The 23175-nt window shown below is 30.3% G+C and overlaps 3 protein-coding genes across 3 annotated transcripts; 2 read left to right on the top strand and 1 right to left on the bottom strand.

The window, feature by feature from the left end:
* The first annotated feature begins 5776 nt into the window (after positions 1–5776).
* LOC107896347 (uncharacterized) lies at positions 5777–8231 on the top strand. Its single transcript, XM_016821503.2, has 2 exons — positions 5777–7028; positions 7643–8231. The coding sequence occupies exon 1, from the start codon at positions 6117–6119 to the stop codon at positions 6954–6956; it is 840 nt and encodes a 279-aa protein (XP_016676992.1). The 5' UTR covers positions 5777–6116; the 3' UTR covers positions 6957–7028; positions 7643–8231.
* A 6620-nt stretch (positions 8232–14851) lies between these two features.
* On the top strand, positions 14852–15217 carry LOC107895418 (uncharacterized). Its single transcript, XM_016820702.2, has one exon. It carries the CDS (start codon positions 14852–14854, stop codon positions 15215–15217), a length of 366 nt encoding a protein of 121 aa, XP_016676191.2.
* Positions 15218–19542: 4325 nt separating this feature from the next.
* LOC107896351 (cytochrome b-c1 complex subunit 9, mitochondrial) lies at positions 19543–21456 on the bottom strand. The gene is made up of 3 exons (XM_016821507.2): positions 21172–21456; positions 20801–20848; positions 19543–19914 (listed from the first exon to the last, which is right to left on the bottom strand). The coding sequence occupies exons 1-3, from the start codon at positions 21292–21294 to the stop codon at positions 19864–19866; spliced, it is 222 nt and encodes a 73-aa protein (XP_016676996.1). The 5' UTR covers positions 21295–21456; the 3' UTR covers positions 19543–19863.
* Between the last annotated feature and the right edge of the window lie 1719 nt (positions 21457–23175).

Raw genomic sequence — 23175 nt, 5'->3', positions numbered from 1 at the left:
AATTTGAAAACATTGATTCAAATCACATTTTGTTACCCACTTCTTGCAATCTCCTTTTTTTTTTTAAGGATTTAAATATAAAAATCATAATTATAATGGAGTGATGAAAATATAATTTTTTAAAATACAGTAAAAGCATGGAATGGAAGAATAAATTTGGTAGAAGGGTTTGGTAATCTAGAAGCTCAAGTGCGGCTGCTGGGTGGCGGCTTTGCTTCCTTTCTTTCGCCTTTTGGGATGGCGGAGCCCATTCTACATAAACAAAATGAAGGAAGCCTTGTTCTTTTCATTCTTCATATCTTGCCTGCTAAACCCTTCAGATTCATACGAGTTTCTCTTCTTCTTCTTCTTTTTTTTTTTTTGCCAAATAATACAGCTTTTTACCTTATTAATTAATATCCTTTTATGGTTTAAAGAAAAAAACAACCAACATTTCAAACTATATAAAAGATCAAGTATTTATATTAATGAAATTGTTATGTTAGTACTTAGAGGTAAATTTGGTTAAAATGATAAAAATTTCATTTACTTGTTGTTAGTGTAAAAACAACGATAACAATAAAATTAAATATTATAACATAAGATAAAAAAAAATTAAACACATCACATTAAAAATAAATATCCATCTAAAAAGACCCAAAATCTCAACACATTAATATTACATGATTGGATCAAAGAAATTGTATTGAACCAAATATTAGTATGTGATGATGAGAAGTAAGATCCTATAACAGTGAACTCTAAATCACACTATTCTTTGTTTCGTTTAGACATTTTTCTAATAAAAGATCTAATACATTACTTTACACTCTATTAATGTTTAATATATATAGATATAAAGTTTCCAAAAAGGCATAAAAATAAATTTATAAATATATTAGATAATATGCGAAAATTAATGGAAAGAACTAAAGTCGAACTACGCGTAATTGCCAGAGGAACATGATTATATATAAAAGCGCAGTAGCTCATACAGAAAAAATAAAACAAAAATAAAAAGATAACCCTTGGAATCTGCTCATGTCTGACGTTTTCCGTGAGTTTGCATATGATATCATAGGAAATGCCCAAACCATATCATCTCATATATATTTTATATATCATGCCTTCATTATGATACATATATGATAGAGATGAAAAAATAAAAAAGTTTATATAAAAACACATATGATACTTTACTTATGAGAGTAAAAATAATGTACTAATTAATTCTTAATTCGATTGGTATCAGATATTACTATTAGTGTATAAGAATATGAATTCAAGCGCGTTAAAACACTTGTATCTTCATATTTAAGAGATGGAAGATGTTAAAAATTTGAAATAAATATGATAAATTATGATATCTTAAGTTTAAGTTAGAGCTAATTATGAGCTGGGCCATCTGCCCAGATCTGAAAAATCGTTCAAAAATTTAAGGGTTTGGGCAAAAATATAGATCTAAAAAATAGACTTGAATAAAAAATAACATTCGTTTTCTAAACGGGTCAGGCCTCGAGTAAAATTTTATTGGCCCGAATCTAGTTATTGTTTTGCTACCATTTTGCTATTCTATTGTTACGATTGTAGAGACATTTGCTTGCTAAATTATAAATATTTTAGTGTATTTTTAATTTGTTAACAAACATTTATTTTAATATTTTTAGTATATTTGATGTATTATATATATTTTTAAAAGAATCATATAAAAAATTTAATACGAGCGGGTTGGATCGAGCTCAATTTAGCATTTTTATCTGGGTCGAGCTTAAGTAAAAATTTAAGCACATTTTTTAGATCATGCCAAACTCGTTATATGAATAGTAAAAATTTAAGCACATTTTTTAGATCATGCCAAGCTCAATTTAGATCATGCAAATTTAAGTAAAAACTTAAGTTTTATGAATAGTTTTATTTATTTTTTTGAAATTTTATAAAAGAGTAGAAATCTAATTGATTGATAATAACAACACAACAAAAACTTGAATAATAATATAATTAGAAATGATATAAGTAAGAAATGAAAGGATTATTGCATATAGCTAAGATCCAAATAAGAACTACATTATTACTAATTGGTTGTCATTTATATATAAGGCGTTATAACTTAAAAAATAAATTGAGATTGTTGAATATTATATGAATAGAGCATTATTATAGTTTTCTTTTATTATTATCAATCTATCTGTCCTCCAAATAGGAAAGGGTGTGATTATAGACAAAGGGGGCAATGAGCAGAGTTTTGTTAAGAGGGTGTTGTCTCTACTTAGTCGTACCTAATGACCTCCAACTTTCCTCCCACCCCCCAACTATTTCTTTACCTAATCAATCATTTTATCTTTTACTTTTTAAAACCCAAAAGGAAAAAGAATCAAAGTCGGCCATGGAAATCCACAACAAAACTAGATATAACATCTTGGACTTCTAAAAAGGGGGAAAGAATAACTTCTAAATAGCTTAATTTAGGTTTTTTTTAAGTTGATAATATTTAAATATCAAAATGATATTTCGATCACTTTTTATTAAAATGGAGTGAAATAAATAGTGCCGAGGGCCGGAGAGACAAGGGGATGAAGGCGCCACCATTTTTTTATCCACCAACGGTTGCCTATCATTAGGCCATCATTGGATTGAAAAATATATATATTTAAGTGACGAAGGATAGCCATATGGTGGCACTGGTATTTTCTGCTAATATACAGGTAAAAATTGGGTTAAAATACGAGTTGGAGGTTATGTGTCCATAAATGATCTTCGGTACACCTTCACTTAAATTGTTTATGTAGTCTCCAAAATCTGATATTCAGGTTGAGTATATAAACATAAAAAATTAATAATCTAAATAGCATATTAATTAACTATTTAAATTTACATAATTTAATAAATTTTCTTACCAATTGTAATTGAATGTTGAAGATATCATTATCATCCAAACAAATAAGTTGACTTGCCATTTAAATTTATAAGAAAAGAATAAAATCGAAGAGAATAAAATTAAAAAAAAAATTAAGGATTGAGGATTTAAAATTCGAAATTGGAAATTGGGGATTGAAGATTGAGGATTGAGAATTTAGGAAGGAAGAACGAGTATGGAGTATTTGGTTGAAAATAATGGAGTTTGGAGGGGTTTATATAGGAATTTTTATGGCTGTTGGAATAGTTACCGTTGAAAGGAAAATGAGCCTTGTAAGATGAGTTTCTGTTTTCTTTCTTGAAAATATGTCTTATGTGACATGTTTTCACTTATATGGAAGTGAAAACTCGTCCTGTAAGACACATTTTCCTTTCTCTCTCTAAAAAAAATATATAAATCAATAAATTTAATAAAATTTCAACCTAATTTCTCAAATAATTTATTTCCACCGTATTAATATATAAACTAACCCTTAAAACTATGAAGTAATAAGGGCAAAATATTAGAATCCCAGGTTTTAAAATTATAGTTTCAATCATGTTATGTTATAAAAACGAAGTTGGGAGAATCTAATAAAGTTCATAAACCATATGAATTAATAAAATACACGTAACATCTAATTAAGATTACTGTTTTGACAGATGCAATTAGACATTTCCAAAAGTTGGTTGTATCGGATTCACCTATTTCTAAAAAGGAGATGCAACAATCTCTTACTTCATCTAATGAAGTAATAAAACATTCCATTGCATACATCAAAGATTAACTATATTGAATTTGTTTTCCTACATTTTGGACAATTTTACTAATAACAGTTATACAAATATAAACGTAGATAAAAGTTTGATTAATTAGTTACAACATTTTCCTAAAATTACATAATTTTATTAGGAAAGTAATCCACAATAAATTAATAAATATAATTCCTTCAGTAAATTATAATTACACTTTTATACTTTAATCTAGATTATTCTTTCATTAAGGGTGTACTTGATAAAACATTGAAAATTTTCATTTCATTAAAAATATTTAATGATTTTTTTAACATTTAATAATTTAAATGTGTTTAATAATCATTTTAATATTCTACTTAAATAGAGTTTTCAATGAAAATGCGTTGAATAAAATAAGTAGATACTATCACTTAATGTAAAAAAATATTAAATTTATTTTATTTTATTAAAAATTTAAAATATATTAAAAAAGAGATATACAAATTAACATATTTAAATTTTAATTAAAACAATTTAAAATAATATTATAAATGATTATATTACTATAAATTACAAAACATCCTATTCATTTTTTTGGGATAAGTGTTGAAAATTCATTAGGCATAAATCTGGTGCAAAGAAGGTTGTAGAAGAATCAAACAAAAGCAAATCAGCTTATATTTTATACAATGTAATTACTCTTAGATATTTACGACATCAATTTTAACAGACTCGTAAATATATGATCAATGATATTATAATTATTTGATGTTGATCAGACTAGAATAATTAAAATTTCATATAGATCGATGCTTGTTAATCAAGATGCTCGCGTATTTTTTTTTATTTAATTATAGAATTTAATTATTGGAAAAAACCAAGTTAAATGGAATTTGTTGGAAACACCGATAAATCAGAAATTTTCAGATCTGATGTCGGTGCTATTAATTATGCAGTCTTTATAAAAAGGAAAAAAAAACATTAAATTCTATTCAAAATAATCATAATTCTTTTAAGTGTGAAAATTAAATATGCAATATGTATAAAATTATAATAAAATAAATTAATTTAAATTGGGAGTTAAAAGTAATTTAAATAAGTAAATATTAAATGCATTTTAATTACATTTTAGGTCAATTTTTTTTATAAAATATTAAAATATTTTAAAAATACTCTATCATATTGAATTAATAAAGAATAAATATATTAAATACAACAAGGAGATGTTGTATATATACCATATAAAAATTTTAATACAAATTCTTCAAAATCCTTTCAAGATAACTTAATTATTTTTAGTATATTTTATAAATTAAATTTTAATTCACATCCTTAAAATTCACTTGAAACCAGTAACTTGTAAAAATTCTTATTAGATCAGTCAGAACTCTAATTATAGTATTTTAAAAAAATCAACCTCCTTAATCTTATTAAGTATTTACATTTTTTTTAGGTATATTTGAATATTATAGATTAATTGTTAAAAAGGTGTAATTAAAATTTATAATTATAAAAAGTTATTTTCTAGTCGTGCTTGTTTAACAAAATATAATTACACATTAAAAAATAAAAAAAAAGCGAATTTTAAAGTTATACAGGGGCGAAAGGTTCCTCTGCCTCTTAAAAGGAGAAAAATGTGATTTAAGTTTTTTAAAATTTATAAAATTATAAATTAATATATGATAAAATTATAGTTTAATTTTTAAAAATAATAAAATTTTAAAATATATAAAAATATATGTCAATATAATAGTAAAATCATATTTTAACTCTTATAAAAATATATAACTTAAATTTACACTAAAAAATTATCCTACAAAAATTTTCAATCATATATAACCTCGTCAGAATTAAAATAAATAATTAGGTGATCCAATAATAATGATTATTCATACATACAAGCAATTATATGTTAAAAAGGAACGAACCTACCCTTAATTACGCTAAAATAAAAAACACAGTAGGTGAAGACCAAAACTTGCATGTATCGTAAGTTGATATAGTCAATATAACCGGAGAATTTGTAGCAATCAGACCTAATTAAACCTAATCAAACCGCACCAATATAATTGAATAATTAAGGTAACTAATCTTGTAGTAGAGATATGTCGAAATATTCCATCGATCCAAAGCAAATCATCATTACATCGACGTAATTATTCTTTTTCCCTACATACAACAATACAAGGGAAACTCCATTTTCTTGTTGCTAAAAGTTGTACTTTTTGCTTCGGTATTCCTTTTTTTTTAAAACTCAAAAAAGAAAAATACAAATGATAAAATAATAACGTAAAACTGAAAATCCACGAAAGAGAGGAAGCAAGGCACGCAGCAGTCAACAACGTAGAAATTCTCCCTCCAAAACTCATTTTCTGTCTGTTCATCAAATTTCCACAATAAAAAACTTTCTTTTTTTATTTAAAGGCAGCTTCCTTTCTTCAACCTTCCTCTCTCCAACTTTCTCTCTCCTTCTTCGTTTAACTCTTCTTCTTCTTTCGTTTGTTGGTACAATGCCACAGGGCAATTTAGAAACCCTTGTTTCGGCCTGCGCCGGTGCTTCTTGCGATAACAAAATCGTCTGCGAGACTTTAGCTACCACCCAAAACGATCCAGACGACCACCTCCACACGGCCGACACATCTCTCGACGATGAAATCCCGGCCGATTTCCCGCCTGAATCCTTTTGGTTATCCAAAGACTCCGAGTTCGACTGGTTCGATCGCAATGCTTTTTACCAACGGAAAGAGTCGCATAAAGGAAGCTCAGCTCCCAACTCTACTAATCTTAATCCTAATTTGAACCCCGACTCCAATTCTCAACGCTTTTCTGTGAGAAAGCCTAGAGCTTCCATCATCGGATTGCCCAAACCGCAGAAATCTTGCTTTGCTGAGACCAACAACAGGAAGAATACTAAGCCTGCAACTACAAGATTGTTTCCTAAACGATCCGGTTCCGTTAAAACCGATCCTCCAGTTGTTGAACCGTCTTCGCCTAAGGTCTCTTGTATGGGAAGAGTGAAATCGAGGCGAGACCGGAATCGCTCGCTGAGAAAGAACCGCCAAAAATCCGCCGAAGCCGAAACAGTTAAAGAGAAAACGGCAAGAAGAAGCAGAAGCGGTTGCTTTCCAAATTTTTGTGCTATTTTTGGGTCCACTGAAAAAGCACGTGAACCACGCAGTCTGCCTCCAGAAGAGCCTTCGCCGCCGAGGAACAGCGACATTAGGTGTCGCTTGCCGCCAGATGATCGTGAAGCAATATCGATGGAGCCTGAAATTACGGAGACTGAGCCGGTCAGTCTAGGAGGAATGAAGCGGTTCGCATCTGGTAGAAGATCGGAGCCGTTAATCTAAGCAGTGTTGGAAAAGGTTCTGTTAGTGGTGGGGCCATAGCTAAGGCGTGGTCTACGGTGGCAGTTTGGGGAGGTAAAAACAAGCACAATTTTCCAATGTCTACTCTTGTCTTTTTCTTTTTAATTTTAGATGTGGCAACAGTTTGTAAATAACAAGTGATTTAAAATTTTGGAATACACAGTTTGTAAAAGTTTTCGTTTAATAAGAAATTAAAAAATGTAATTTTTTTAAACATAATTATCGTCACAAGTCACATTCAAAATTTACAAAATGGGTACAGTTTTTTTATTATTAAATTACCTATAAATTTAGAACCAAATCATTCAATGCTAAATTTGAGGAGAAAAATGAAGAAAGCAATTTTCTTTCTTTCCAATAAGAAGAAATTTTTTTTGAATAAAACCAGTAAAATCTAGGTGTTGTTAAAGTAGAGAAATATTTTGTATTCCAAAGCTTTCAACCAAAAAGCTCAGCTTTTGTACCATTCAATGGCTGACATGGCCTTGCAGCTATCTGCTCTTTTGAAATCGTTCCAAATGTTCTTATCTGATGTGACTTATATTATTTTAAAGTTAAGAATTTTAATTTACAAAAGATCTTATTCTCTAATCTGATTAAACAAAATGAAAGATTGAATTTGAAGCACTTATATTGAGGGTGAGTTTAAAGTTGAATGAATGAAGCAGGATACATAACATGAAGACAGAGAACGGAAGTGCATTACTGCTGTGAATGAACAAGGTAGGTGCATTTGGTCTAAGTGCGTAGTCATTGCCACAAATGCATGCATGTCAAAGCGCGACTGTAATCAAGCGTGTCGTGAAAGCACTAAAAATTTATTAGCATTCAAATTTCAGTGGGGCCTCATCATTTTAAAGTCGAAACTGCAGAGTAAATATATTGGCATGAGGGTACAACATTCTAGGCATAATTTACGATTCCTGCGTGAGTTGTGGTGCAGCGGAGCGGAGTGGAGGGTGAAGTTGTTTTGAATGTTAATAGGTGAAGTAAACAAGGATCAAGAACCTGAGTAACTGAGCGGCAGACCCAAGGGCCACTAGTGTCACTATGCTCTTAACCTTACTAAATTAATTTCATTAATAGTAATAGTCACTGCGAGTCCAAATTGAAGGACATTCCTTAATGGTTTTCAAAGTGCAACATTAAAACATTATCTGATATTTCGACTTGATTGGGCAGCAACTTATGAAACCTCAGATAATTTGATTTTGATTTTATTATTAACTGCTATGATCCCATTATGTATTACGAATACTTTATTTTCTGATGCAAGCTACTTTCGTACTCTATATTTTCTAGTTTGTTCCTTCTGTTAATAAAAAAAAATGACCCATCATCATTCTTACCGTCACCAGCTGATGCAATGCCAAGGAGCAAAGTCCAAAATGCCAAATTCCAGTACCATCACTATACTAAAATCTTATATATTCAAATTAAATTTTACAATTAATTTATATTATTTGCTTAAAAAATATTTTATATTTCTAAATATTTATAATGAATTACAATATTTTTATTGAAATGTCATAATACTAATAAATTTAAATGCATATTATCACTTTAAAATGTCTAAAAAAAATTAGAATAATCTAAATAATTCTTAAACCAAACTTTTTTATCAGAAATTTTATCAAGTAATGGTCAAATTAACCCAAGTCATACAATTGAAGAGCTAGTGATTAGAGGCAAGAGAGATCTTAAATCAAAGCAAAATTTAGTAGTATTTTTGGGCTTTACAATTGATTTAAAAACACTCTTTAAAAGAGAAAGGATGAAATCCTTTTTAACTTACACAAAAGAAATAATACTCTGTATTATTAGTCTTATGACACATTCGTTTTACGAGTGAAAGAAACAAAAATACTTGGGCTAGGATTTTCTTTTGAAAATATAATAATTATTGTTAAAATAATAATAATAAAAACAATAAAAAGAAATTGTAAATGAGCAAATTGAGACATTTGGTTTTTGAAGGGCAAAAGTTCAAGTGTGATTTTTATTTGTTTAAAAAACCTGCATATTTGTTATATAAATTTGATTTATATTTATATTTTTCTAATTGAGTTGGTATTCGAATTAACCCATGACTCCAATTTATTTTATTTATAGTATAATAGATAATATATATTATTTTTTAACAACAATATATTTAGGGGCATCAAAATTTTTTACCATGATTCCTAAATTCTTCATCGAGGAAAGTATTTGAAAAAGTACTACAGGGAGAGTGACGCATTCATCAAAATCTTTAAGTGAGATTTGAACAAATATTTCCAAAGCATATAAAAAGAAATCTTAAACCTTAGACCATGGATTGCAGAAGACTAAATGCTAAATTTAGAATAAAACTCGTGTGTTGAGCAGTTGGTTTCAGATGATCTAGAGTTCCTATATTACTTGTGCATTCTTCTTAATTTATTGTCTCCGACTGCAGCTTTACTTGTTCTTGCAGGAGTCTGAGTTGAGCTCGTAATTCGAAGTATCACTGGGTTCTACACGATGGGATTTTGTGTTGTTGGTTGGGGTAGGTTGGGATAGCGCTGCTAGTGTTGGGGGTGTTGGTGGATAACCAACAAGGTATGTGCTATTTTGGTTCGTATGGTATGAGTAGATTTGGGTGGCATAGTGATTGGGGTGCGATGTGCACATTAAGTGCCACTTGATGGACAGTTGTGTGAGCCCCTTTTGTGGGCGAGAGGATCGCTCATGTGAAGGTGTTACACATAGCAAGAATGTTTGGGATAGAGAGGAGACACAAATAAAGGTGAAGTATTTCCCATAAATGGAAGATGTGCATCATTGTAATATTGGAAATTAAGCCGAACCAGAACCACAACAAGTTTTAGTAACATATTTGAGCTCTACATGTGCATTAAAAATACAACGTAAATAAATTATTTGAAGTAGAATTAAATTATATTTAATTAATCACAAAATAGAAATAAATTATTACAATATAAACAAATTAAGGGTTAGTTTTTCATTACTTTTGAAAATTGTTTTGAAAAAGTGTTTCTTAAAACTTTTGTTTAATATTTAAATGCATCTTTTGAGAAATAAAATGTCCATTGTAGACATGATGTTTTTAAGTAAAAAATATGCATTCAAATGATGTTAAAGTTCATTTATACTATTATTTAACCTCTTAACTGAGTTGGTGTTACTTTCAACCAAGTCACCCATTTATTTAAGAAATTACGAAAATATCATTCAATAATTAAAATAAGTAATATTATTCGAGAGTATTTTAGTCTTTTCACTTACATAATCAATAAAAATATACATATTGTGAGTGAGATATGAAATCATATCAATTGCATTAGAAAAACCTTTAATTTACTACTCAATTAAAACTTTATTTTGTATTTTTATATATTTTAATTTTATTATGCACATTCTATTACTTCCATCAGTTATATGTGTGTGTGTATATATATATATTAATAATGCATTTGATTGAGTTAGTGTCATAAGTTAACTTGACACCAACTTAAGATTAATGACAACACCATGATAATCAATTTAATCTAATTTTTTCATTTTAATAACATACATATTTTATGTGTTATTATTAATCAGTTTTAAACAATATGTTTCATTATTTATTATTATTTTTTAAGTTGGCATTTGTGGTTTTCACACGTATATGCTGTGATAAGATTTCTAGTTAATATTATGATATTTCAACAAAAATATAAGAAAACAATATTATTAATATTTTGATATATCCAATATAAATTTTAAATACTTTTTAAGCAAACAAAATGAATTGTTATATAAAATTTTATTTGAATATGTAAACTATGTTTTAAATATTAAAAAAATTATTATTATTTTGAAGACAATTTTACATTTTCATATAAAATTTAGGAAATCACTTGCACATTTGAATCCAAACTTTATCCTTTCAATCTATATCATATTTGATTAATTATATCAATCTTTTAAAATCTTGCTACATAATTTTTTATCCAATAATGTAAATATTATTATTATTATTACTACTACAATGATGACATGTTTTTTTTTAAATATTTTTTAACAAATATATATAAATATAATAAATAATTTATGATAAGTCATTGCTAATATTATAATTTATGAAATATAAATTTTAAATATTTTTAATTAATTAATATAAATTATGTGTAAATTTTAATTTGAATATATAAATCATATTTACCTTTTATAGTTATTATAAATGAATGAGAAATTTATAATTTGACACCTGATTTTGAGAACAAAAAATTAATATGTTTTTTTCAACTTTTTTGTTTGGTTTGAAAAATTATCTATTCACCATTACTTTTGACTTTACAAATATTGGTTAAACTTGAAAACTATTTTTGAAATTAAATAGTAAATTGGCACTTAATCTTATTTATGCTCAACGATAGTGTCAACGGTAAATTGATCCTTAATTTTATTTACGTTCAATTATTTTTTTATGTAGATATTTCATGATGACTTGACTACTTGATTAGTTCACGTGTCGGTTAATTTTTTAGTACACGTGGCAATAAAAAAAATGTGCTATCTATACTTTATATCTCTATTGTTAATAAAATAATTGATTGAGTTGATATCACGAGTCAACCGGACATCAATTTGGTTAGAAAATTATGAGAATGTCTTTTCAAAATTAATATAAGTAATATTATTCGAGGGTATTTTTATCTTTTCACTTCAAAAAACAACAAAAATATGCATATGTTGATATTCAAACTCACGCCAATTATAATAGTAAAAATTTTAATTTACCACTCAACTAAACTTTATTTTAATATTTTTATACATTTTAATTTTATTATTCACACTCCATTACCTTCACCAGTTATATATTTATACTATTAATAAAATCCATGATTGGATTGGTGTCACGAGCCAACTGTGTACCAAGTCTATTAAGAAAATTACAAAAATGGCCTTTCGTATTTAAAACAAGTTATTTTATTTAAGGGTACTTTAGTCTTTTTAATTAAAAACAATAAAAATTATGCAAATTATAAACACACATTTAAGTTTTAAATACGTGGTTTCCACACGTATACGCATGTGATAGGATTTCTAAAATTAATAATATTGTTAATTAAGTTTGTGCCATAAATTAACTCAACTCCAACTCAAGATTAATGGCAAGACCATGATAAACAATTATACTCATTAGTATTTATAATACGATGTATTTATGTGTTTAAATTTCATTTTACTTACAATTTAATCTATTTTTTTATTTTAATATCTTACATATTTTATTTATTATTAATTATTTTCAAACCATATATTTTATTATTTATTGTATATTATTTTAAAACACATATCTATATTTTAAATACATGGTTTACACACACCTACATGTGATAAAATTTCTAGTTATATATTAAATTCTTAATTGAGTTAGTTTTAGAGGTCAGCTGGTAACTAAGCTGAATAATTATTGAAATAAAATTGATTTTTAAAATAAATTATATTATTTTCATAATATATTTTTTATAAAAAATAGAAAATATGCTCATAAAGTAGTTAAACTTAAAACACTACGAATTTAAACTTAAAACACTACGAATTTCGATATATTTACCTAATCATTTCAACTTAAAAAAATTTTTATATCAACGTTTTAAGTAATTGTATTTCTCAAAATTTTCACCTACAATGTTGTGGAGGATATATTAAAGTAAATCAATAGTTGAGTCAAGGAAGAGAATTTGAGATGGCGGTGCCGTAGAACCATTGAGAGATAAGCGTCCTAATTCCATGAGCCATGTCAAAACAAAAGTTGCAGACGCGAAGGGAATGTTGTGGGAAAAATCAAAAGTTTCATTTGTATATAAGTTATTTATCAGACAAGGGGAACGAGAAAGGAATATTTTTATTGATATGAAACCATTATAAATTCCATGTAAATAGAACTCATCAACAAAGGAGTATGGATTTTGATTGGGATGATAATGGCATTCATAAGAAAAGTGATTCTGAAATTACAAGTTACGCTTAAATCCTGCCTGCTTTTTCCATGATGGTGAGATCATTTGTATGAAATTTCGGAGCAATGCCTTTACATAGTGGATTCTTTCCCCTTAACCATTCATCAGGCTGACATAATTTTATCTTGTAATGAAATACATCAAGACACAAACCTAAAATTCCATGCCTGGGGCTACTTTACCATCATTATGGGGACTCTTGGAATATAGGGTATCTTCCTGTTTTCATATACCCATAATGTAAAAGTCAACTTCAGAATTCATCAGCCTGACATAATTAATGACACCATTTTAATCCTTAAGATCTTAAATATCCTTAAAGCAACAGGAAAGGGGACAAGATATTTTTATGCTATACTTGAATTGATAGATCTTTTGGTCGCCAAACTGGAACAAGCAACCCAACTTCATAACCACCCAGCAAATGGGGTTCTGGCATTTGTACATATCTTGAGTTTTTCAATTGAAAAAATAATTAAAATCTTGAGTTTTTATGTATTGCCAAAATCACAGCAGTAGTAAAGCCATACTAGTGCTTTCTTTATTGGCTATTTAACTGCAACTGAATAGATAAAGTATCCCACTTTCTAAAAGGGCATCAATATATTTGTACAGCTTTTGGTTTAAATTTAGAGCAACAAAAGAATGTAGGTACCCAATAATTGTTTTCAATTACTCCTTTTTATTATTTTTGGTACAAAAAGAGATGGGTTTTTTAATTTGTTTCTACCATGAACTACTATCTATCCTATCCTGCCCATGATCCATTGGCGAAGCATGCGTGTTGACACCATCACTCACCACTAAATCCAATATTTTTCTTCTATCTTATCACAAGTGGGTCTCCGTCATTTTCATTCATATTCTCTCCAACTAAAGCACCACATGTATTTTCCTTTATACTTCCAATTCTGCCTTTGAAATCCTCTCACCTGTCCTTATTTACTTGGTTTACTGGACCACCTCTTGCCTCGGACAGCCAACTTGGGGGGACTCATTACCTTCAATCAATCATTTGAATCAGTTTGGCCGGCACTTGAATCTTAGCAGATAAGTACAAGTAGTAATGAAAATTGCAGTTTGCATGCTGAATATAAAAAGATGGAATGAATCAGTACAGTGTATAAACAACATTAGTATTCTATATTCTAGACCCAAATTAAGATAAATCCACAACTTAAATTCGAATAAAATATGAATGAGAATCACACTGATGATACTTTAACCTTGGCTTTGCGAAGAGTGTAAGATACGGCAAGCAGGTATTCTGATGAAGAAAGTGGAGCAAGGAAATAGTCAATGTTGCAAACATGGGGTCAACGACAGAGCCGCATCCACGGAGCATAATGGTCAAACACTTTTTTAGTTTTAGCGGTCCAACGGGATCCAAGCTCATCTTACGCTATAAAATTGTGGTCTGCAGATGACACAATTCTATAATGGTCATTTTAACCTCAAAATGATAAAAGAAATGACATGAAAAGACAGGCAAATTAACTGTCATGTTGCAGTACCTAAAAAGGAGAAGATCAAGTTGTATGGCATTGCACAACCAAGTTGATCATGCTTTTCTCCTACTTTACCTTGCCGGGTTTTCTCCATTTAGCTGAAAAGAACTCTCCCTAAGTCAATAAAGTGTTCCTTTTGTTTTTCTTTGAAGCTGTGAAATAGGAATGATTGATTGAGAAATGACGACTTTCAAGTCCAGCTTATATACCTGCAAAAATCAAACAAATGGGGTCCAGTCCAGGATAAGGCAATTTGTGTAATATTTGTAAGTTGTAAGGGCATTGCCATAAACCTTCTCTTTAAATACCAAAATCTATGCACTTCTTCACTCAATTTCAACAATCTTTTCTTTTTCGTCTTATTGTGAGCAACAAAGCCATGGGGAATTGCTTAGTTGTTGAAGAGAAAGTTATAAGAATTATGGAGCCTGATGGCAAAATCCTTGAATATCAAGCCCCCGTCAAAGTTGAACAAGTTTTATCAAACTTCTCCGGTCATGCACTGTCGGATTCATTTTCAGGCTTCCACCATCTTCAACCTGATGCAAAGCTGATTTCAGGACAGTTGTATTACCTTATACCTCTTCCATCACCATCCAAAAAGGGTAAGAAAAAGAAAGTGAGGTTTTCAAATCCAGAAGTGAATGATGACCAAGTAAGGAGTCCCAATGTTGTCAGAATTAAGTTGATAATTAGTAAGCAAGAACTGCAAGAGCTGCTTCAAAATGGAGGAGTTTCAGCTTAGGACATTGCATCTCACAACATACAAAGTAAACAAACCACAAATGGAATCATCACACCTGATGTTGATGATGATAGCTGCAGAGGGTCGAAGCCTGTATTACAAACCATAGCTGAAGTTAACTAGTAACGCAGCATATCATGTAGTAGAAAATATTGTTAGCTAGGATTATCTTACACAAAGAGTAGATATAATTAAGTATACCAAAACAAAATTGCTTGTCACCACAAGATACGATGATGTCTCCTTGATGAAAATGAATTAGTAGATAAACTGGTGTTGAATTCATGTCCTTGTGAACATCCATTAATTTTGCTATCATTTAAAAGGAATCTAATGAACCTTAGCTGCCTAGCTCATACAATCACCTTTGAGAGATCAATGAAGCAAAACAGAGTATCAGTCACTCTAGCACATGCTAAGGTCAATGAAGTAATTAACTTCGGCTTGTAACTGGGTGTAATACAACAGTAACGAGAACAAAAGCCTTTTGTATTTTTTTCTGAATAATGGAAATGCCAATGTATTTTAAAAATTACCAACAAAAGCACAGATCTCTATTTCCTGGTCTGAAACTCAACAGGCAGTGCTTTCGATGCCTCAAAGGCATGGTACAAGCGGCTTTTAGCCAATGACTCATCCAATTAACATTCACCTAACAACATGTAACTTTCAAATCTCAGCACCCTTTTATGCGAGAATAAGAGTAAATTTTGATGGGATATTTTACCGCATTGTAAAGAGCCTAAATGCATCTATATAAGCCAACTTGAGGGTTATGCCTGTCTCTGTCTCACCTGCCAAGTCACTAAAAGGGAGCTTTTCTAATAGCCATCTCAACATAAGGAAGGTTTTGAAAAGGAAAAAGGAATGAAAGCAACTTATGCGCCCCTTAGAGCCTGGCTGATTTTAAACCAAACCACAATCATACCAGAAGCACCTCTAAGCTATATATTCGAATATGAGTTATGATCTTTTAAATATACGAAAGAAATGAGCATATACATGTATCCAACACTCCTACTATTCTGAGTAGCAGTAAGAATATATGATGATGCAGGTGATTATTAGAGTTATGTTGGTGCGTCTACTGCTCCACCCATGATAGTAATGGTGCTATTGCTCATAATTAATAGGCAATTCTTGTATAAACTGATAGGAAAAGTCAACTTTGAACCAGTAAAATTTCCATTATTATATGGTGTGGGAAAAGTTCAAGCGAGTTTTGCTTTGGTGTGTCTCATGGAATGAATCATGATAGTCCCTTTCTTTTTTCTAATACAGAATCATGATACTCTTGAAATGCCAGCACCAATAAAAAAATCTCAATTTACTTTGAACGAAAACAACAAAACCTCAATTTGTTTCTTAGGAAGAAGGTTCATTTTTAAAGATTTACATTAGAATGTAAGCTAGTAGAAAGGGTTTTAAACAATGTACAAAATGTAGTAACGTGGGAAATATTGGAAAACAAGGTATGTGTATTCCATGTAATTGCCTGAAACTTCCTTGAATGAGTGTAGCAGCTCAGGAGGGTGTTCAGATTCTGATGGAACATCCTCCACTATGAGGCCTGGTGGTTGACTGGAATGCTTCCTGCACTTAAGCTACACATTACTACACACTTGGTCTTCCATTACCTAAAAGATTTGATGCTGTGATTTATATGGATATAATATATTATTGAAATTTCTTTTGATGTGCAAGTTCTTTCATTTTTCACTAAAAAGATGAAGAAGCAGAAAATGCAGTTCCTGGATATTCCTTGACAATATTAAAGAAAAGGGTAGTGGGAAAACTGTTTAAAAGCATATTAAGCTTTTAAATGTAGTGGCCAATAATGCACGTAAACGTAAGTTACCTACATCCCAATTTATTGCTTTGCTTTTTTATTTACCAATTCTATAAATGGTTTGAAACATTTCATATTAAATTATTTGGCTGCATTCCAACTTATTGTGCAGTTAACCACGAATCCAAGTGCAGTAGTGGATATTTCAAGTACAACACTTGTTTTTTATTTTAATTTTTTTTTTAAATTCAGAGTAATACATTTTTTTTATTTTATCATTTCACAATTTTTTTGAGTTGAGATAAAAATTGATTGATGTATGTGATGTAATAAATAAACTAAAAATCAATTTGTGAGAAACAAATTTCACTTTTTTTTCTTATAGCATAAGTTAACTTGTAAAATAAATTCAACCATTCGTAGAAATCACCATTTTTACAAAACCCACCACTAATTGTATAATTATTATAGGTACAGTACATCATGGGTTAGGGAAAGATAATTCTTTTGCTACATATTACAAGTTTTTTCTTTTTCTTTTTTTATTACAAATACTCATAAGACAATTTCTTGTATATACTACTTACAACCTTAGATGAACCATGTTTGTGCATAGCAAAGTGGCCGCAGTCCGTGTGGAGCTCCATAAACCTAATTTCGAACGGAATCCAATCCCTTCAAGGGGAGAGTGGCCAAACCGACGCAGCATTTTCCAACTCAAAACCTCATTTCCGCATCTTCCATACTTTGGTCGTCTTCCCAATCCATATCTGATATCACATCATCGTAATCAATACCGACACGCCGGCAACAAAGTCCAAGCTCCCAGTCCAAGTAACCTGTGTGGTAAGAATTATTAAGTTCAAACTTTAAACCAACTACTTATTAAGAGTTCTCACTTTCCCGATTAATGCAATTTGGGAAGCAGGCATACATGAATGTCTATGTCCCACCATCATTTTCTCCTTAAAAACGTTTCAAAAGGACGCTATATCACTCTACTTGACTTTTCCTTGGACAAATGTTGCAATTTCTTGAACTTCTAAGTAACCTAAAAAATAAGATTGTTTGAAACGAATCGGACTGAACAGTAAATTGGACTAAGAATCAATTAAAATATCGATCTAGAGAAGAGATTGAACCAATTAACCTGAGGATTAATATAGATTGAAAACCGATTAAATCAGGCTGAACCAGATTTTTAATAATTTTTTAGTAATTTTTTAATAATTTATTCAATCGAATTGGTTGAGCTAAAGAACTAGTGGCACGACCGATACAACCCCAATCCAGTTTTGAAAATCTTGTTCATAAGCTTAGTAGCCAACTAGCACCGCCTTACACAAAAATATTCTATCAAATATAAAGCATTGTTTAAATGGAGTTATTTAGGGGGAAAAAAATTACAAATCATATGCACACTAACAATACGAGTGAAAAAAATTCTTTGTAAAATATATATGTGCAACCTACGCAAATGATCACGCAACTTTTATAAATTTTTATTTAGGGCACCTAATTTTTTTTCATTTTAAACAGTTTCGTTATCTCATAATAATTTATAATTTATATAATTTACGCATAATATTTTAATTTTCATGTCACGAAGAATTTTCAAAAAGAAAATCTCGGAAAAAGAAATTCTTCACACCTACCATCTTAGCCACCACACTCAGCCAACACTTTGTCCACCATCACTAGCTGAACCACCATTAGACTCCACCATTGCGACCATGCCTCACTATACCATCATCACTTCACGTGTAATAATATTTTTAATATGCATTAAATTCTTTACTGAATTTGATATCACCAATCAACCGAGCATCAACCTAGCTTTGTAACGACAAAAATGCTATTATTTTTAAAAAAAATTATAATTTTAAATTTACTTATAATAGGACACACAACACAGAATAACAATGAAAGGATAAGAGCTCCTAATAAAAGAGCAGAATAACAATGAAAGGATAAGAGCTCCTAATAAAAGAGTAAACACAATTGTAAAGAAAGAACCATTTTTAAAGAAAGAACCATTTTACCGCTTCATCTAACATGATTTACTAAGTAGATCCAAATCCAACTACTGACAAGTTAACATTCTAAATCTGATTCCAAGGTTTCTCTCTGTATTGAAGATTTGATTGGTTCCTTCCCCAACAGTGAATGTTAACAACATTATATGCAAGCAAAATTAATTTCAAATAAATTTATGATCTTTACCCTCTAATATCGGCTGCAACACCCACTTCACCAATAGCACATACGGTTTTCACTGGTATAAATATTTAAATAGATAATGAAAGTAAAATGGCTTAACAATAACATTGCCTTGTAAAGTTGTGCTTTCAAATTGAAAGACGGTTCAAAGTGCATGCTACGCTCTTTTCCCCAGTGCCTGTCAGTGGTACTGATTCACGTTTTTCATGGCATATGAAAGGAGTAGTTTCTGACGTTTCATAGAAACCGAGCACTCAAAAAACAAAGGGCAAAACATCATGTTTCTCTTTCCCTTCCAAAAATGACCAGAGACGAGTTTTTACCCCTCTTATTGTAAACATTGATCTAAATGCAATCAAAGCACAAACTTACAGAACCTAATCCTTTGAAGCAAATGCAACTATGGCGACAAAGTAGGTTCAGTCATTTTGATGCGCTGCAGACCAGCTTACATTATATCCATCCACAAATCAGAATAATCAAAAATCTTAAATGACAAATTCAACCAACTTATGGTCAAGAACCAAAAACAATTAACAGTTTATTGCAACAATGAGCATAGCTACCTAATTAGATATATGCTCTGGCCCAAGCCTCAATGACTTCTTCAAAACATCCAGAAAAGGGCATAATGATTTCATTCCTCTGATTGCCGCTGTCCTAGCACTGGAATGTCTTCATATCGTTTCTGCAGTACAGAAACAAACAAACAAGTTAATACGTGAACCACATAAGCTCTGGATGCAGCTGATCATTGCAGAAAAAGATCAGCAAATATGCAGTTGACAAGGGACTTTGCAAAAAATGATGAGCCAAAATGGATAAGCTGTGTTGTATGATAATTATCAAATTGCAATATTTTACAAGGTTTAGGAAATGAGAGAGACGAGGAAGCAAAGAAGCAAAAACAACTCACTTTCAGCAACACATGTGACATAACCATGCACACAATTGACATCAGATGAAAAAATTTAGAAATGTGACCTAAGAGGTTTAATATGAATAAGGAGCCAGTGGCCTCCACACAGCATATCAATGTAAAGTGCTAGAATTGTTGAACAGGACCTATAGCCTTCTACAAAGATAGTAGCATTTACTCATTAAACAGCCAAATTTCAAAATTCATGATATTTAATTTTGCAAGGAAACAACAATCATTCCAAGATCCTTTCTCCATAAAGCCTACCAATAACAGCCATATTCCCACGGTTTAAAATTCTTCTAAAGACCAGTTTCCCAAGCCAAGCATCTAATAGCACTAACTCAACTATGGAAGAATAAATAGGATAGTTCTTGAATGAAAATTGATAGCCTAAAGACACAGCAACCTCACATAATCACTAAGAAATATACACGATCACGGAAAACCATAAAAAAAGACTGGTACTAGGGTGTTTTGACTAAATTTTATCCTCTCCACGATGCAATCAAATATCAATCCGAGTGTGATTGTGCAACTTAACGTTGAATAGACAACCAAAATTGCGACTGGTACTGCAAACAATCCACACCTGATAAGCTGCCTATGCCTTGAAATACACCACAAATATGATATTAAAATTAGAAAAACTTACCCCAACATTGTTGTATTCCCAGAGCCTATGAACTCCATAATCCACAGCCTGCGAAAGTCGAATGAATTATAATAAGAATATTCGCCCTTCTTTCTCATCAAACTAAAATTCATAAACAAAAATTAACATTTAAAGATTTCTTAGAAACTCATCATTTACAATAAAAACCAAAACCAATAGCAATTATAATCCTCGGACCAAAAAAATCCCAATCAGAAGTCGAAATAAGAGAGATCCAAAGCGAACAAGGGATAAAGTTTAATCCACAATTAAATTGAACCTTCTTTCAAAATCAACAATAAAATTTGATTGAAACAATGGAGCGAAAGTCAAAATAAGTGAGATCAATGCGAAAAAGGGATAAAACTTACGCGTTCTCCGAGAAAAGCGCCGGCGATGACAAAGGTGACGTATACAGAGTTACGTCGCATGATGACTCTGTAGAGACCTTCGAAGAGGCCTCCTTGACTTCTTCTTCGAGTTGCAGAATCCATGGCGATTGGATAAAGGTAAATGGAGTCTCACTTACTGGGGATCTGAGATTAGGGTTTGCAGAAATAGGGATTTCTGTTTAACGGTGAACTTCTTTTGAGGAGGGTTACCTTACCCGGTGGAACCGAATAATATGGATTTACACTAACTGGGCCAACGGCCCAATTGGGTTGGATTTTGATTTTGTTGATTTTCTGTTCCTTTTTTTTTTAATTTAATTAATATACCTCTTTCTTTCTATTTCATTGGCTTTTTTTTTTTTACAAAATAAATATGAAAATAACTCAGTTATGATCAATTAAACCTAATTTAACCATATACTTCTCTTATTGCAAGAATATTCTTGTCCAAAGATTTAACCATCTTAAAATTTTGCAACAAAGCTATGATGTCATACAAGCTTAAGCCTCGAGTTTGCCTCTGATCGACCTGTGATGATGTTGCTTCATTTTTTATCCTTGCTCAAAAGCCTACATTTGTTAATTCTCTATTCATGTATATAAGAGATAATTAGACGTATAATGTATATATTTACTTGTAGTTATGACATTACATAAATTCTTCTACAAATAAGATGCCAACTTATATTTGTTGTTATTAATAGGGTATAGTTGCGCCATTGAAGATGCCAACTCCTCTTCCTTTTCTAATTGCTAGTGATAAGCTCTAATGCATTCTTTAATCTTAGTCCACTCTAAATTCTATCACCCTTGTATTCACCATTCTATATATTATTATTTACAGCCATGATTATACCTTCTCCCACAAAAAATTCAATAATGGAAGAGCTTAAATATATTATAAATCTTGAAATCTTTATTGAGTTGAGGTTTCACCTTCCATATACCCCACAAAATACAAATGAACGAAGTCTAAAACTCTTTAGCGTCTTTAGAGCTAAGATCCTCCATCATAAGCCATTTAGAAATTCATTGAGAAACTGTATTAAGGTTGAAAGCCTGGATTTTGAGAGAAATTGAACTACCAAACCAAATAGCTCTAGTAAACTCATAGTTAACAAAAAGATGTCTTATTGGTTTAAAGAACTTGTGACATGAAAGGCAATTAATTGTGACATTGATTGAACTTTAAGCTAACTCAACTCTAACTGGGATTCTTCTATAACATATTTTCCATAGGAATATAATACGCATAAGAGGGAGTTTGAGTTTCCAAAATTTGGGGCACTTTATACCAATAAGGCCTCCTCTTATATCTTTTTCGTTGTTATAGTTCTAATATGTTGATCTCATAGAAAACTCTCCATTAATGTTGAATTTCCATATGAGTATGTTTTCCCTTCTTAAGATGGAAAAGTGTTAGTTTTGGTTGATCAAATTTTACTAAGATAGTGGTGAATCTAAAAAGTATTTCTTTTTTGCTAAAGCTAGAAAAGATGAAAAAATATTGGCACTTTCTAAATTATAAGTCTCTCTCTCTCCATTCTTTTCCTTCATATCTTTTTCATTTAAATAATATTAGATTACAGATTATTCACTCATTACTTTAGTTTTTTTCTTCTTTAAATCATTTCTTTTTGTTTTTAAGCATTCACAATTTTCTCTCTCTCTAATAATAATAATAATAATAATCAAAATAAAAGGCAATGTCTCGATACCTGATCTATAGGTATCGATTCATACCTTTCATGTATCAATACTTGGCCTTTAACAGCTATAAATGACTACTTTTATGAGGGGTATAGATACCCTTTTGGTAAGTATTGATGCCTAGGTTAAGGCAAGTTTAATGCTTGCAATGACTCTATGTCACCCTCAATAGCTTCAAACATCTACAAACTCATTTATTGATATAAATACAAGCCAAAGACACTACAAGATATAGGAGATGTACATCTAAGCAACAAAGCAAGCTAATGTACT

Source organism: Gossypium hirsutum, chromosome A09, assembly GCF_007990345.1.
Source record: "Gossypium hirsutum isolate 1008001.06 chromosome A09, Gossypium_hirsutum_v2.1, whole genome shotgun sequence".
Classification (NCBI taxonomy): domain Eukaryota; kingdom Viridiplantae; phylum Streptophyta; class Magnoliopsida; order Malvales; family Malvaceae; genus Gossypium; species Gossypium hirsutum.
This window is presented reverse-complemented; position numbering and strand designations above follow the sequence as displayed.